General features: G+C 45.6%; 1 protein-coding gene and 1 pseudogene across 2 annotated transcripts; both read right to left on the bottom strand.

Annotated features, from left to right (window-relative positions):
* Window positions 1-818: 818 nt before the first annotated feature.
* On the bottom strand, window positions 819-4,783 carry LOC123119259 (uncharacterized). 2 transcript variants are annotated; one of them, XM_044538983.1, is made up of 2 exons: window positions 3,915-4,783; window positions 819-3,712 (listed from the first exon to the last, which is right to left on the bottom strand). In XM_044538983.1, the coding sequence occupies exon 2, from the start codon at window positions 3,690-3,692 to the stop codon at window positions 1,065-1,067; it is 2,628 nt and encodes an 875-aa protein (XP_044394918.1). In that variant the 5' UTR covers window positions 3,693-3,712; window positions 3,915-4,783; the 3' UTR covers window positions 819-1,064. The 2 variants fall into 2 exon arrangements, with proteins under 2 accessions (XP_044394918.1, XP_044394919.1); XM_044538984.1 differs by having other exon boundaries at window positions 4,554-4,783.
* A 1,290-nt stretch (window positions 4,784-6,073) lies between these two features.
* On the bottom strand, window positions 6,074-10,081 carry LOC123119258 (uncharacterized; annotated as a pseudogene).
* Window positions 10,082-15,566: the final 5,485 nt, after the last annotated feature.

Raw genomic sequence — 15,566 nt, 5'->3', positions numbered from 1 at the left:
CAATCTCGACCTCTTCTTCTAGCTCTGATTTCATTTCCCACTCGCCATCCCTACCATAGCGATGCCGACATGGACACGACACTCGTTTGTCGAGCAGCTTCAGGGGTGCCGACCGTTGCCAGATATGGGCGCTACAACATATATCTCTGCCGCCGCTAATCTCTCATTCGACCGTGTGACCTCCCCTTAGCTCCCACCCACCCCCTACGCTTAAACAAACACTTCGACCTTGGTGTCCACGGCCGGTGAATCAGTGATCTCTTCACGGAGCAGGAGAATCATGCGGCGGCACCCATAATTGTGGTGCTATTTCTCGTGTCTCTTGATAGCTTGTCTTTTTTGTGTTACAGCATTACCGTTACTAGAGAGAACCAAAGGCGCTCTATATGTGTCTCAATCATTAGCGCCTACAAGGGGGGGGGGGGGGGGGGGGGGGGGGGGGGGGGGGGGTGCTGCTATATAGGCATCAGTTAACCACTGGAGTGGTTGGCCATTAGAGCTAAAACAGTAAATTGCAAATGGTTAATAGTGTATGAGGTAGATCCAGGCCATCGGAGTTATCTGCCAAACCACTTTATGAAGCTATCTCTGAATCTCTTCAAATAACAGAGCTCGTACATCATAATTAATGATCTGTACTCGACATGTTTTTCAGGACCAACACAAGATCAATAATCAACGCAGTTAAACAAATAAACAGTGATATTTATTAGTGTAATGACAAATGAACACGACTCCTCTCCCGTAAAGCAAAATAGCAGATCAGGCAAACAACAAACATAACAATACATTATCAGAAATATTTGAAAGGACAACAGATATCATCATCCTCTTGTTTGCGCTGATAATATAAGCGTCAGGAAAGCATCATTATATTTCGAAAGAGAAATGATATACTTCACAGTAATAGGAATATCAGACAGACAGTAACCAGTTAACACGCTAAAAAGGTTTCATACTATATACATTGTCCAAGTTTGGTGTTTCAGTTCGCCAACATGCAGGCAAGATATTACCCATAAATATTTCATACAAAAAGGCAGAGTAGGTGCCTTGAAAATGTCTCACCACAAGCAGTTTGCTTTGCGCACAAAGGAGTAACATGCCAGGCTCTCCTCATATAACATAGGAACAGAAGGAATCAAGTTAGAGTCCATTCTATTTGTCTCCGCCACTGACTCTTCTTCGGAGCATGTCAAACTATCCCCTGATGAAGTTGAAGGCATATCAAGAAACTTAAGGTGTGCACTACTGGCAACCGGCACCTGATCAAGTGAATACAGATTTTGAATTGTTTGCTCTACTGGATCATATAGACCTATTTTCCTACCAGTATTGAGCAGGATCCTCCCATGATCGGGATCAACAGCTAATGGCACCACAACGCTTGTCTTGAGGGAATAGCCAGGGCATGCTTCCAGGTGAATTGTGTATGCTCTGCCCCATTGGCCATGCTCTAGCTTCCATACATCTAATTTGTCTGCAACTGGATCTGCTAGAACAGCACATAACACTCCCTCAAGCTCAACAACAAATGCACGACAGCGGTTTCTGCTACTCCATCTTGCAAACCACAAAGGGCACCGGACGACATCGAAAGTACTTGTAGCAAGGTTGAAAGAGACAATGGTCCATTCGCAGCTCTGTCCCAACCTTGGTTCATTCATCCAATACAACATTCCTTCAACATAGGCCGGTGGCATATCATTCACAGGCAGAGGTGGTACCGAGTGCTGTTGGGCAGCATTCGGAGTGTTACACCAGTGTAACGCGCATGACATGTCATACTGACGAGATTCAAAGTCCTTCCGGTGATAGAAGATTTCCACGATAACATGTTCACGAGTCAAAGGGTAGAAAGTCAAGCCAACATTTTTATTGCCGACTGTAAAAGCATGCTCTTCTGTTTTAGGCATTCTCGAGCGTAGGTGCAAATTTGGCCCCAGGTTAGAGTAGGCCCTGTGGAAACCTGTACATGGATTGCAGAGGTAGTCGTTCGTATCGGTGCTTACCAAGTTCAGCCCATGGCAAGGCTTGGAGCAAACCACCTTTGTATCAAGCAATGTACTGTGACTAGGAGCTTCTTGGAGGCGTTTATTCAATGGAGCAAAACTGAAGCCCAATCGTCCAGTGCTCTTGACCACAAGCATGACTTTAGGCCTTTTGCCTATGTTCTTATGCTGAAAATATGACTGAATGAAGTTTTTACTCTCAATCAATCTGAACCACTGCTTGCAGACAAATTTGGACTGTATGGCTGATTTAGCTGGGAGGCGGAGTAGGATCTCTCTAGTCGCCTTAGCCAGGTCAGATGACAAGGCTATCTCTTCATCTGTTGTATGCACGGGAGCAAGGGTCTCTTGAATGAAACTGAATCTTGAACTAGGGCACCCATAATGTGGAGTTGAGTGTGTCTCCGTGATTGAAAGAATGGTTTCCAGAGCCTCAGACCTAGGATCATAGGTGTGAACCATTTTCTGATATTTGTTGAAAATCTTGTGCATGCTAGTAGTAATGATTATCTTCTTCCTTGACGACCTGTAACTGCCAAAGGATCCAATAACTCTCAGAATTTGTGACTGACGCAAATCCCTTGCCAGATGCCCTGACAAACTAATTCGATGATTCAGCAACCAGTCACCAGAGCTATAGTCCAGCAGTTTCCATATCTCCAAAGTGTTACTACCATGAGGCATTCTGTTGCGAACCAAACATAGTTGGTCATCCAGCTCCAATAGTTCAACCTCTCCTGATGACCAATTCCTGGAGGTTGGAGGCGCTCCTGGTACCCAGAAGGGCGGTGACCGGAGACATGTGAAGGTCTCCTCTGCGACCGAAAAGGACACGATGGCAACACTTGGAGTCATGATGAAAGAGGCAGGTGTCATCAACCAGTGGAGGCAACCATTGGCAAACACGGGAGATAATTTGTTGCATGACGCATTAATAACAGCGGCATGTACAAATTTATGCAAGCTGGAGGGTACTCCTCTGGCAGCCGGCCTCCAGCGGCAATCCACATAGGGGCCTCTAGGCGTGTACACCTCGCACCTCACCGGGTCCAAGTCCTTCTGACTTAACATCCCATTGATCAACCTCACCACCTTGTGCTCATCCATGCGGGTATCAAATCCCAGCCCAGCACTGGAGTCGCACGCTACGTCAGTAGAAGGCGGCAAACGTGTGGCTGCCCGTGTGGCCGCGTTGCAGATGTAGTAGGCTGTGTCGAGAGCATCGTAGAGAAGGGTGAGGCCATGGCACGGCGCGGGCGTCACTACCTCCACATAGTTGCCACGGGCACCGTCGATGGTGAATAGTAGGTCCCCACGATCTCTGGGGCGGCCCGATGATAATGATGGCGAGAAGGAGCACGAGTAGACCGCGGTGGAGTCGAATGTGGCAGTAGGTGAGATGTATAGCAGCTTGGGTGGTGGTGCCTGCCACCTTGGTGCCTTGGCTACTGCCATGTGGAGGCAGCGGAATTCACTGGAGGTGAGCAGCGCAGCCCAGGAACGGCAAACTGCCCTGAAGCGGAAGACGGATTTGACTGGGAGCCACTGCAAAACCTGTATGATCATCTCGTACGGAAGCGACGCGCCGCAACCATCTTGTGCATTGGGTATGTGTATCCTCTTGCTCCTTTTGTTGACCTCCCTAGGCATGTTATCCTTCCCCCTGCTACTGCAACGCATCTTCAACGTCCAATTGAGGTCTGAGATGTAATCAACACATGGGGAAAATAACAAAAAGAAAACGACTGCTATTAGTATTAGGCTATTAGCTAGCTCGATTCAAATGATGGAATCAAAAGCTCGGATCTTAGAAGAAAAGAGTAGAGAGAACGAGATCTGGTTGCTCGTCGAGTAAAAAAAGATGAAAAGAAAAGTAAAGCAAAGGTGAAGAAATTTCCTTACCAATAGGACGGATCGAATCACGTTCTGCGTTCTCAGAGTTCCTTCAGTCGGAAGAAACAATGATGCAAATGACAGCAATACAGATAAACTATACACTATCTTCAGCAAGGAAAAGACAACAGAGCCACGAAAATAATTATGTGAAGATTAGCATAATCATGAAACAATATCTGAGGTAGCTTGGAGACATCAATGTAGTACAGTACGTAGCAACAAGCAAGTAAGAAAGCAGAAAAAGGAGTCGGTGTAGCTCTGCTGCACATGTAAATCATTTGACACAGCAACCAGATTTAGTGCTTTCCACAGAAAGTTGTGCAGCACACTATAAATACATAAGATGGGTGGCAACTAGTATAAATCTATAGAGTATAAATCCCCAAAATTTCAATTCCTTTGCACTGGAATCATATGACAGACACTATAATTTTGAACCCTTCTGTTTTCCCAGAGGAGAGGAGTGCCAAACAGTAAACAATGACCTAGTTTTTTTTTAGATCACCAACGAATATAATCTAATTAGTGAAGCTGCGCGATCCTAAGCACCACAATCCTGGACATTAGCTCGCCATACCCCCCATGTATGATGTATCCTTTACTGCTACTATGTAGAGTAGCTCTGAAAATTGTGTACATGTGTACCTTGTCTTGGTTCAATCGAGATCCCTGCTGCAGCTTCGGTTGATGTTCATCCAGGCTGGACAGGGGAAGGAGGCGGAGAAGGAGGAGGTCACTGGACGGAGAGGGATGCACCTCTGCACGGCGAGAGAGGCGGCTCTGGACGTCGACGGAGGAGGGCCAAGAGGGGGCGGCGCTCAATGGGGAGGGGGTCGGGCTGGAAGCGGAGCAAAACTCCACGGAGGGCCAAGAGGTGGCGGAGCCGGATTTGTTTTTTTTTTTTTGGATGGGACTCGTTTTTCTCGAGGAGCAAACGCAGAGGGGCCGTGTTTGGTTCACGTTCCAGATTCCGCGTTTCTCTTCAACCTGGCCCGGTTGAGCCTAGCGGTGGAAATACACGCTTTGGGCTATACAAGCCCGGCCGACCCATTAGAACTGACAAAGAGTCCGTGAACTTTCTTTTATTCATGATTATTTTAGATTCCTGAACTTTTTTCGAATTTATGACCTTTCCCCGAGTTCACGAACATTTTCCAAATTCACGAGCTTTTTCAAATCCCTGAATGTTTTTAAATTCGTGATTTTTCTTGAGTTCATGAACATTTTCCAAATTCATCAACTTTTTCAAATCCACATACTGTTTTCCAATTTGTGAACAATTTTCAAATTCCTGAATTTTGCAAACTGGCGAACATTTTTAAAATTCAGGATCAACAAACATTTTTTCCAATTCGCAAGTTTTTTGTATCCACGATTGTTTTTCAAATCTCCATTTATTTTGTGTTCATGAATATATATATATATATATATATATATATATATATATATATATATATATATATATATATATATAATTCCTGATCTTTTAACAAACTTGCGAACATTTTTTGAATGTACGATTTTTTAATCGATGGAAAACCGGAAGTTGGCCTTTTTCCGAACCAATAGCTTGCTGGTCTTTTTACGGACTTGTGCAACTGAATGATCGTTGATGTAAGCAAGGCATTCGAACCAGCCAGACACCAAGCGAACCAAGCCGAACAATATTTGGGCTGCAGCCTGCACGTTTGGTGCCGCCTGAAGCGCTGGTCAGGAGCTCTCATTCTACACCGTGATTTGTTGCTCACAAAGTCACAGGTTGTATTAGAATGGAAATATAGGCATCGAATATTCATTTCGGCTCTAGGGTCAGATGACCCTTATATGTGGACCGTTCGATCTCTCCAAGATTCACGCCAGCCCTTGTATCGTACTCACTCCGTCCGGAGATACTTCCGGACGGAGCGAGTACACTGCAGACGATTATGCGCCGTATGGCTCGGTTCATGCACAAGACAATTATTTACGGTTGCATATTTCACAGGCGTACATCCCTCCAAAACAACGATCCAAGCACGGCCTAGTAGTGTTTGTTGGAGCAATGAAAAACTGAAACATGGCGCCTCCCATGTAGAGCAAAATAGCAGATCAGGCAAGCAGCAAACAGAAATATTCATAATACAAAGATAACAGATATGATTACCCTCTTGTTTGTGCAGATAACATAAAACACTAGGAACAGGTCATTATAATTCGAAAGCGAAATGATATACTCGCAATAAAAATTGTTTCATACTATTATATTATCAAAGCTTGGTGTTTCAGTTCGCCAACATGCAGGCAAGATATCACACATAGATACTACTCCCTCCGTAAAGAAATATAAGAGCATTTAGAATACTATTTTAGTGATCTAAAAGCTCGTATATTTCTTTACAGAGGGAGTAGTTTATATAAAGGTAGGTGCCTTGAAAATGTATCACCACAGCAATTGTTTTTTAGGCACACGGGTGTAACATGCCAAGCTCTCCTCATATAACATTGGAACACAAAGAATCATCTTAGAGTCCATTCTATTCATCTCCGCCGCTGATGAAGTTGAAGACATGTCAATTCTGACCACCGGCACCTGATCAAGTGAATACAAATTTTCAATTGCTTGCTCTACTGGATCATACAGTCCTATTTTCCTCCCAGTGTTGAGCAGGATGCTCCCATGATCGCGATCAACAGCTAATGGCACCACAACACTTGTCTTAAGGGAATAGTCAGGATATGCTTCCAGGTGAATCGTGACTGCTCTGCCCCATTGGCCATGCTCTAGCTTCCATACATCTAATTTTTCTGCCATTGGATCTGCTAGAACAGCACATAATACTCCCTCGAGCTCAACAACAAATGCACGACAACGGTTTCTGCTATTCCATCTTGCAAACCAAGAAGGGCATGGGACGACATCAAAAATTCTTGTAGCAAGGTTGAAAGAAACAATGTTCCATTCACAGCTCTGTCCCAACCTTGGTTCACTCATCCAGTACAGCATTCCTTCCACATAAGCCGGTGGCATGTCATTCACAGGCAGAGGCGGTACCGAGCTCAGTTGGGGCCGATCCCGAGAGTCACACCAGCGTAACCTGCATGTCAGGTCATATTGACGAGATTTGAAGTCCTTCCGGCGATAGAAAATTGCCACCATAACATGTTGCTGAGTCAAAGGGTCGAAAGTCAAGCCAATATTCTTATTGCCGACTGTGAAAGCATGCTCTTCTGCTTTAGGCATTCTCTGCAGCAAACTTGGCCCCAGCGAGTAGCCCCTGTGGTAACCTGTACATGGGTTGCAGAGATAGTCATTCGTCTCGGTATTTACCAAGTTCAGCCCATGGCAAGGCTTGGAGCAAACCACCTTTGTATCAAGTAATCTACTGTTACTAGGAGCTTCTTGGAGGCATTTATTCAAGGGAGCAAAACCGAAGCCCAATTGTCCAGTGCCCTTGACCACAAGCATGACCTTAGGTCTTTTGTCCATGTTCTTATGCTGAAAGTATGACTGAATGAAGTTGTCACTCTCAATCAATCTGAACCACTGCTTGCACACAAATTTGGAGTGTATCACTGCTTTAGCTGGGAGACGGAGTAGGATCTCTCCAGTCACCTTAGCCAGGTCAGATGACAAGGCTATCTCTTCATCTGTTTTATGCACAGGAGCAAGGGTATCTTGAATGAAACTAAACCTTGAACTAGGGGGGCCATAATATGGAGTTGAGTGTGTCTCCGTGATTGAAAGAATGGTTTCTAGAGCTTCGGACCTAGGGTCATAGGTGTGAACCATTTTCTGATACTTGTCGAAAATCTTGTGCTTGCTAGTAGTGATGACTATCTTCTTCCTTGGCGAGCTGGAATTGATCCCAAAACATCCAATAACTCTCAGAATTTGTGATTCGCGTAAATCTCTTGCCAGGTGGCTCGACAAATTGATCCGGTGACTCAGTAACCAGTCACCAGAGCTAAGTCCGGCAGTTTCCAGATCTCCAAAACATTAGCATAAAGGATTGTGTTGCGAGTATCTTGGACCAAACATAGTTGGTCATCCATCTCCACTAGTTGCTCTTTGGACAACCCATACCTGATCGGCGGCGCTCCTGGTACCCAGAAGGGCGGTGACCGGAGACATGTGAAGGTCTCCTCCGTGACCGAGAAGGACACGACAGCAACACTCGGAGTCGTGGTGAAAGAGGCAGGTCTCATCAACCAGTGCAGGCAACCGTTGGCAAACACAGGAGGTAATTTGTTCAATTCCGCATTTGTAACAGCGGCATATACAAACTGATGCAAGCTCAAGGGTACTCCTCCGGCAGGCGGCCTCCAGCGATCCCCAGAGCGGCCTCCAGGTGTGTAAATCTCACACCTCACCATGTCCTCCTGATGAGACAACCTATTGATCAACCTCACCACTTTGTACTCGTCTGTCTGGGCATCAAACCCCAGCCCAGCAGCGGACCTAGCTGCTCGTTCCTCAGTGGAAGCTGGCAGACGCGTAGCAGCTCGTGTTGCCGTGTTGCAGATGTAGAAAGCTGCGCCGATAGCATCGTAGAGGAGGGTGAGGCCGCGGCACGGCACAGGCGTCACTACTTCCACACAGTTGCCACGGGCACCTTCGATGGTGAACAGTAGGTCCCCGCGATCTCTGGGGCGGTTAGATGATGATTATGGCGAGAAGGAGCACGAGTAGACCGCGGTGGAGTCGAATGTGGTGGTAGGTGAGATGTATAGCAGCTGGGGTGGTGGTGCCTGCCGCCTTGCATCCTTAACTGCTGTCATATGGAGGCAGCGGAATTCATCGGAGGAGAGCAGACTGCCCAGGAGCGACAAACTGCCCGGAAGAGGAAGACAGATTTGACAGGGAGCCACTGCAGTACCTCTATGATCATCTCATACGGAATCGACGCCCCGCAACCATCTTGTGCATTGGCCATGTGAATCCTACTCCTCTTCTTGACCTCCCAAGGCGTGATATCATTCGCCCTGTTGCTATGCATCTTCAACACCCAGTCGAGGTCTGAGATGCAATCAACACATGGAAAAAATAACAAAAGGAAACCGACTGCTATTAGTAAAGAGTACTCCATCAGAAACTGACTTCTATTAGTAATAATAAGAAAAGACAAGAGAACGAGATCTGGTTGCTCGTCAACAAAAAAAGATGAAATGAAAGGGAAGATGGAAAAATTACTTAACAATAGGAGGGATCGAATCACGTCCAGTGGTCTCAGAGTTCCTTCAGTCCGAAAAACGATGATGCAATACAGATAAACTACACACTATATTCAGCAAGGAAAACAGAACACAGCCATGAAAAATACTGTGTGAAGGTTAGCATACTAGAATCATGAAACAATAATATTTGAGGTAGCTCTGAAACAACAATGTACATAGCAACAAACAAGCAAGAGCGCGCAAAAGATAGGCGCTGTAGCTCTGCAGCACAATGTAAATTAGTTGACACAGCAATCAAATTCAGAGCTGCAAATCTGAAGTTAGTCGCTGTACAAATCTGAAGCTGTGCAGCACACTACATAGATACATCCCTTAAATATCAATTCCTTTTGCACGGAGACCATTGAAATTTGAAACTGAAGCTTGTTATCACAGTATTCATGGCTGATGAACTCTAATCCTTTCAACGAGCAAAACTATTGCAATTTTTCTCAAGAGGGGTGCCAAACACTATAATGACTTGGTCTTTTTAGATCGCGAACATTACAATCTAATTAGTTAAACTCCACGATCCAAGCCATCACGATTCTCGACAGTAGCCCTCCAAAACACCCATACATCTACATTACTGGTACCGTGAACCTCTGCTGGGGATTTGGCCTCTGAAAATTTGTAGATGTGTACCTGTCTTGTTTTTCCCCTTAAACCAATCCAATCAGGATCCCTTCTGCAGCTTCGGTTGATGTCCGTCCAAGCTAGGCTCGGCACCGGAGGTGTTGGGCAGGGGAGGGAGGCGGAGAAGGGAACCGGACGGGGGAGGGACGTACCTCTGCACTTGGGAAGCGACTCTGAACGTCAACGGCGATGAGGGGCGGATCTCGATGGAGGGAGGCGGGCTGGAAGGCAAGTGCGCCGGCGGGTCAAAACTGCACGGCGGGCACGGGTGCAAGAGGAGGCGGCGACGGACGGGAGGAGGCGGCGACGGCAAAGATCCCATTTTCTCGAGAGAGGAACTTCGTTTATTTAGGAAGTATATACTCTCGATGGACGGGAGTAGTAGATATATAAAAGGTTTGGTAATTGGGCTTTGTAGGGCTTTCTAAATCGTGCTATTTTTTCTTCCATAAAGAAAATAAACTGAATTGTTATTATTATCTGTGTGAAATTTTGTGATACTCCCCCTTTTCTAAATATAAGTTTTTCTAGAGATTTTAACAAAAGCGCATCAAGAGCAATCATTCATTAGGCATCTCTAGCCAACGTACTCCCTACTTTCTAAATATATTTTTTTAGAAATTTCAATATAAATTACATACGGAATAAAATGAGTGAATCTACACTCTAAATTACGTCTATATACATCCGTATATAGCAGAAATCCCTTTTGGAGCTCGGCCTCTAGTGAGGCCTCCAAATTCAAATATGAAATCTTATTAAAATTCATATTTTTACATTTCGAAAAATTCTGGAAAAAAATATAGATATAAATGAAGGCATAACACACATGTGTGTAAATTTTTAGCTCAAAATACATTGAAATGAGGGTTGTGCAAAAAAGACAAATCTGGAACTGTTTAACACATGATACTATTCATCCTCCCATGCCATCAATTTGTCTTTTTGTACAGGTCGCAACTCAAGGTATTTCATCATGAATTTTGACACACATGTGGGTTACATCCTTACATACACGCATATTTTTTTTTTAGAAATTTTGAACCATAAAAGTTTGAATTTGATTTTTTTCAAAAATAAAGGCCTCCATGGAGCTCGGCCTCCAAAACGCCTCTCTCCGTATATAGTCTATATATTAATATTCTAAAAGGACTTATATTTAGAAACGTGGGGAGTGCTAAATTTTAGAGGGGTAAAAAGCCGAATAACATTAGAGGGGGATATTTGCTCCTCTAAAGAAAAGTCGTTTCTAGCCAAACCCCAAAACTTAACAGGTTAAAAAATCAATGCAAATTTGGTGCAAATTCTAGTACATAAACCGATACAGATTCTTAATATTTTAGATCCAACTTTTTTTTTTGACATGTAACAAGGGATTTTATTGATCAACCAAAGCCGATGGAATACAAGTAATGTCTGGCGGGCTCCCTAGCCACAAATGGCGTCCAGTAGGGAGAGACGAGGCTGCCTTTGCCAAGGCATGAGCCTCAAAGTTTGCCTCTCTACTTTCAAAATGAAACTTAACATCTACAAAATCTGTAGTTCTAGCTTTAATCTCCTGAATTACAAAAGTATAGGAGGTAGAAAACGCAGTCCCCTTGATATCCGAAACAACCTGCATGCAATCAGAGGCTATTATCACATGTGTCAACAGAAGATCTTGAGCCAAGGCAAGCGCCTCATTGCACGCTTGAGCCTCCAAGCTTGGGGCGTCGACTAGGCCGTCAAAAACCACCGCTGAAGATCCCATATAGTTGCCCTCTCTGTCCCGACATACAGCAGCAGACGCACCAGTTCCTCCGTGGCGAGAAATAGCCCCGTCTACATTGATCTTCATCGCATCTTCTCCCGGCGGGATCCACCTGCGTGGCCTTGGTATTGCCGGCTGTGTTGGTCTCATAGGTGCACGTTTGGTAGCAATCTCCAAATCCTCCAAGTACCTGTTCACAAAACACATCGTCGAAAGTGGGCTTTGGAACTCGTCGTCGTGAATCGCTTTCCTTCTAGCCCACCAGATCGCCCACATGGTGATGAGCACCCTTGCAAGGTCCTGTTGATTCAAAGTGTCAAAAAGCCAGAACAACCAAAGCCTTGCATCTTCACTCCTGTTTGATATCACATGCTCCAGAGTCTCCTCATCTCCTAGCGCCCATACACATCGCGCCATCCGGCATTCAAACAAGGAATGACGCGAGGAATCCACCTCCTCACCGTAGAGTCCGCAAGCTGGGGAAGTGGCCATGTTTCGCTCATTGCAGACTACGCCAGTCGGTAGCGACATCTGTGCTAGTCTCCATACAAATACCCTTATCTTAGAAGGGACTTTAACCTTCCATAGTTGAGACCAGGCTTTGCTTTCAGCTTCCACATTTGAGTGGCTCGTCCTGTGTTCTAACCAATCCTCTCTCTGGTGTTTTATACCACTAATCATCTTGTACGCCGAACGCACGGTAAACACCCCTCTTCTATCATAGTGCCATGCCCAGAAATCATGTTGCACTCGGAGACTTAGAGGTATACTCATTATGGTATCCACATCCATACTGAAGAAATGATCACTCAGAACCTGTTTGTTCCATGTACGCGTTGTAGCATCAGTTAACTCTGAAACGAGCTGCGGCGGATCAGGTGATATTGTGCATATGGGCTTCATCTTATAATCACGCGACAACCAGTTGTCCTCCCATATGCGGGTATCCGAGCCAGACCCGATCCTCTTGATCAATCCCAGAACGAGCAATTCTTTCCCTTCCATCAACGAACGCCAAACTTGGGATGGATGTGCGCCTAGTTCAGCATCAAGTATGTTGCCGTCCGGATAATAGCGTGCTCGTAGAACTCGAGCACTTAATGATTCAGGGTCTTGCAGTAGTCGCCATACTTGCCGGGCTAATAAAGCCAGGTGAAAAAGCTCGATGTCCCGGAATCCTATTCCACCCATATTTTTTGGTTTGCACATGGTCTTCCAAGAAACCAACGCTGGCTTCCTCTGACCCCTTTTACTGCCCCACCAAAACTTCCGGAGAAGACTGTTTAAGTGTTCAATTAGGCCTCGGGGCAACTTAAAACATGACATTGAGTAGGTCGGGATAGCTTGCGCTACAGATTTGATAAGCACTTCTTTTCCCCCAGCTGATAAACATTTCTCCATCCAACCTTGGATGTGCTTCCAAATTCTGTCCTTCAAGTATTTAAAACTTCCCTCCTTATTTTTACCTACATCCGTCGGCAGTCCGAGATATTTCTCTGATAGAGATTCATTGTGGACATCTAGAACATCTTTTATCTCTTCTCGTGTTGCCTCTGGAACACCCTTACTGAAAAAAATCGAGGATTTGTCGGTGTTGATACGCTGTCCCGAAGCTTCACAATACATTCTCAACACCTCACGTACTTGTGCAGCGTTCTCGCTGTTAGCTTCAAAGAATAAGAGACTGTCGTCTGCAAAAAGTAAATGATTGATTGCTGGAGCAGAATTTGCCACAGACAGCCCCCGAACCCCCACACCTTGGGACTTTAACAGACACGAAAAACCTTTCGCTGCTAACAAGAATAGGTATGGGGATATGGGGTCGCCTTGTCTCATTCCCCTTGTTGGCCTGAAATCATGTAGACTACCACCATTAAGAACTGAAAAAGTGACTGATGACACGCACCTCATAACCATCTCTGTAAACCGTGGACTAATGCCCATCTTCAGCATTACTGCTTTCAAGTAAGGCCACTCAAGTCTATCATATGCTTTCATCATATCCAACTTCAGAGCCACAAAACGATTTGCTTTCACTCTCCTAGTCTTCATATAATGTAGGCACTCATAAGCCGTAATGAAGTTGTTCGTGATAAGACGTCCAGGCACAAAAGCGGACTGCTCCTCAGAAATTATCTCGGGGAGAATAATCTTCAGCCTATTGGCTAAGACCTTTGATGCAATCTTATAGATCACGTTGTAAAGACTTATAGGCCGAAATTGTGCTAACAATTTTGGACTAGCTATCTTGGGAATAAGAACAATGAACGTGCGGTTAATATCCTCCGGTGAGTCCTCTCCATTGAGCAATCTTATAATCACGCCGGTTACCTCGTCACCACAAAGTTCCCAGTGTCTCTGGAAGAAATGCGCCGGGAAACCATCAGGTCCCGGTGCTTTTGTTGGGAACATCTGAAAAAGTGCCTCTTTTACTTCTTCTTTTGTGTATTGTGCGTTGAGCCTTGCATTCATATTACCATCAACTCTAACAGGAATGTGTGACAAAACTTCCTCTATGCCAATACATCCTTCCGATTTGTATAAGTTTCCATAAAACTCATTCGTCATCTCAGCCATCTCCTCCGAGTCAGAAGTGATCGTCCCATCCACCTTCTGAAGCTGTGTTATGGTGTTCTTGGCCCTTCTAGCACTCGCTTTCCTCTGAAAATATTGAGTATTGCTATCGCCCGCGGATAGCCAGTCCATGCGTGATCTCTGTCTCATCATAATCTCCTCTCGGAAAGACAGTTCAACAATCTGGTCCAAAACCCTTTTCTCTTCTGCTCCCGGCCCAACACGAGTCGGATCCGCTCTAAGCACAGTCAGCTGCTGCCGCAGCCTTCGAAGCTCCTGTCTGACCGATCCAAAAGACACCTTGCCCCATTGTTTCAATGTAGTCCCTACCGAGGACAGCTTGGCCGCAAGCTGCGCCAGAGTTACCGCCGGTTGATCCCTATCCCAGGCCTGCTGAAGTGTGTCACTGAACTTGTCATCGCTCTCCCACATGCATTCATAACGAAACGGCCTCTTCAGAGCAATTCTTTGGTTGCTTGCCTCCATCTCATTGATCAATAAAATTGGGCTATGGTCTAATTTTGCTGCAGTGAGATGCTCAACCGTAGCGTACGGGAATAGAGCTGACCAACTAGCCGTAGCCAACACTCGGTCAAGCCTTACCCTTTTCTTCTCAAAAGTCCAGTCCAAACCTTTATAGCCAAGGTCCGCTAGCTCACATACATCCACTGCTTCTCTGAAGCCTTCTATCTGAGCACTATCTCGCTCATTTGGCCCCATTTGCTCTTCTGGTCTCAAAATTTCATTGAAATCTCCCATGCAGACCCATGGGAGTGCATTCTCCCCACGTAATATTTTCATCGTATCCCATGTCTTGTACCTCATGCTTCTGTCTGCTGCACCATAGAAACAAGATAAACGCCATGGGTCCTTCCCCGGCATTTTCACCACTGAATCAATATGATAACGAGAATAAGTCTTTATTTCAACATCAACATTATTTTTCCAAAACAAGCATAAACCTCCACTCCTACCACTACTATCCACGCCAAAACGACCTGAAAAACCTAAAGTACCCGCCAATCCTTCCACACGATACTTTGCTAACTGCGTCTCCACAATACAAAGCACCACCGGCGCACACGCCTCCACGAGATCGCGGAGCTCCCTAACCATCGCGGGGTCGCCAATCCCGCGACAGTTCCAACACAATAGCTTCATTGGGCTCGGCGGTCCTCCTCAAGGGAGGCCGCCTTCTCATCGTACTCCGCACCTTCCTCCTGAACCCTTCCATCCTGCTTCCTCCTTTTCAAAATCGGGTTTTTCCCAGGTGTTGAAGATGTCGCCTGGTGTGTATCTTCTCCTCCATTCTCCAGAAACAAGACAGTTTCGGCCACCTTGCCCGAGAGGTTAGGGAGGCCTTGTCCTCTCACGTTGATCGACCCATCTGCTCGCACGAGCCTTTTGCGGGCATTCGAGTTCTCGTCTGAGCTAAACTGATGCCTGTAATCCATGGTCTGTGATCCTCCATCCTCCCCTTCAACATCCCTCCTATCTCCCTCCCT

This window comes from Triticum aestivum, chromosome 5D (assembly GCF_018294505.1).
Source record: "Triticum aestivum cultivar Chinese Spring chromosome 5D, IWGSC CS RefSeq v2.1, whole genome shotgun sequence".
Taxonomy (NCBI): Eukaryota; Viridiplantae; Streptophyta; class Magnoliopsida; order Poales; family Poaceae; genus Triticum; species Triticum aestivum.
Note: the sequence above shows the minus strand (reverse complement) of the source record. Positions and strands in the feature narration are given on the sequence as shown.

Bases quoted from the DNA above. Each gene is read 5' to 3' on its own strand.
- LOC123119259 (XM_044538983.1), bottom strand. From the start codon at position 3,692: ATGCGTTGCAGTAGCAGGGGGAAGGATAACATGCCTAGGGAGGTCAAC.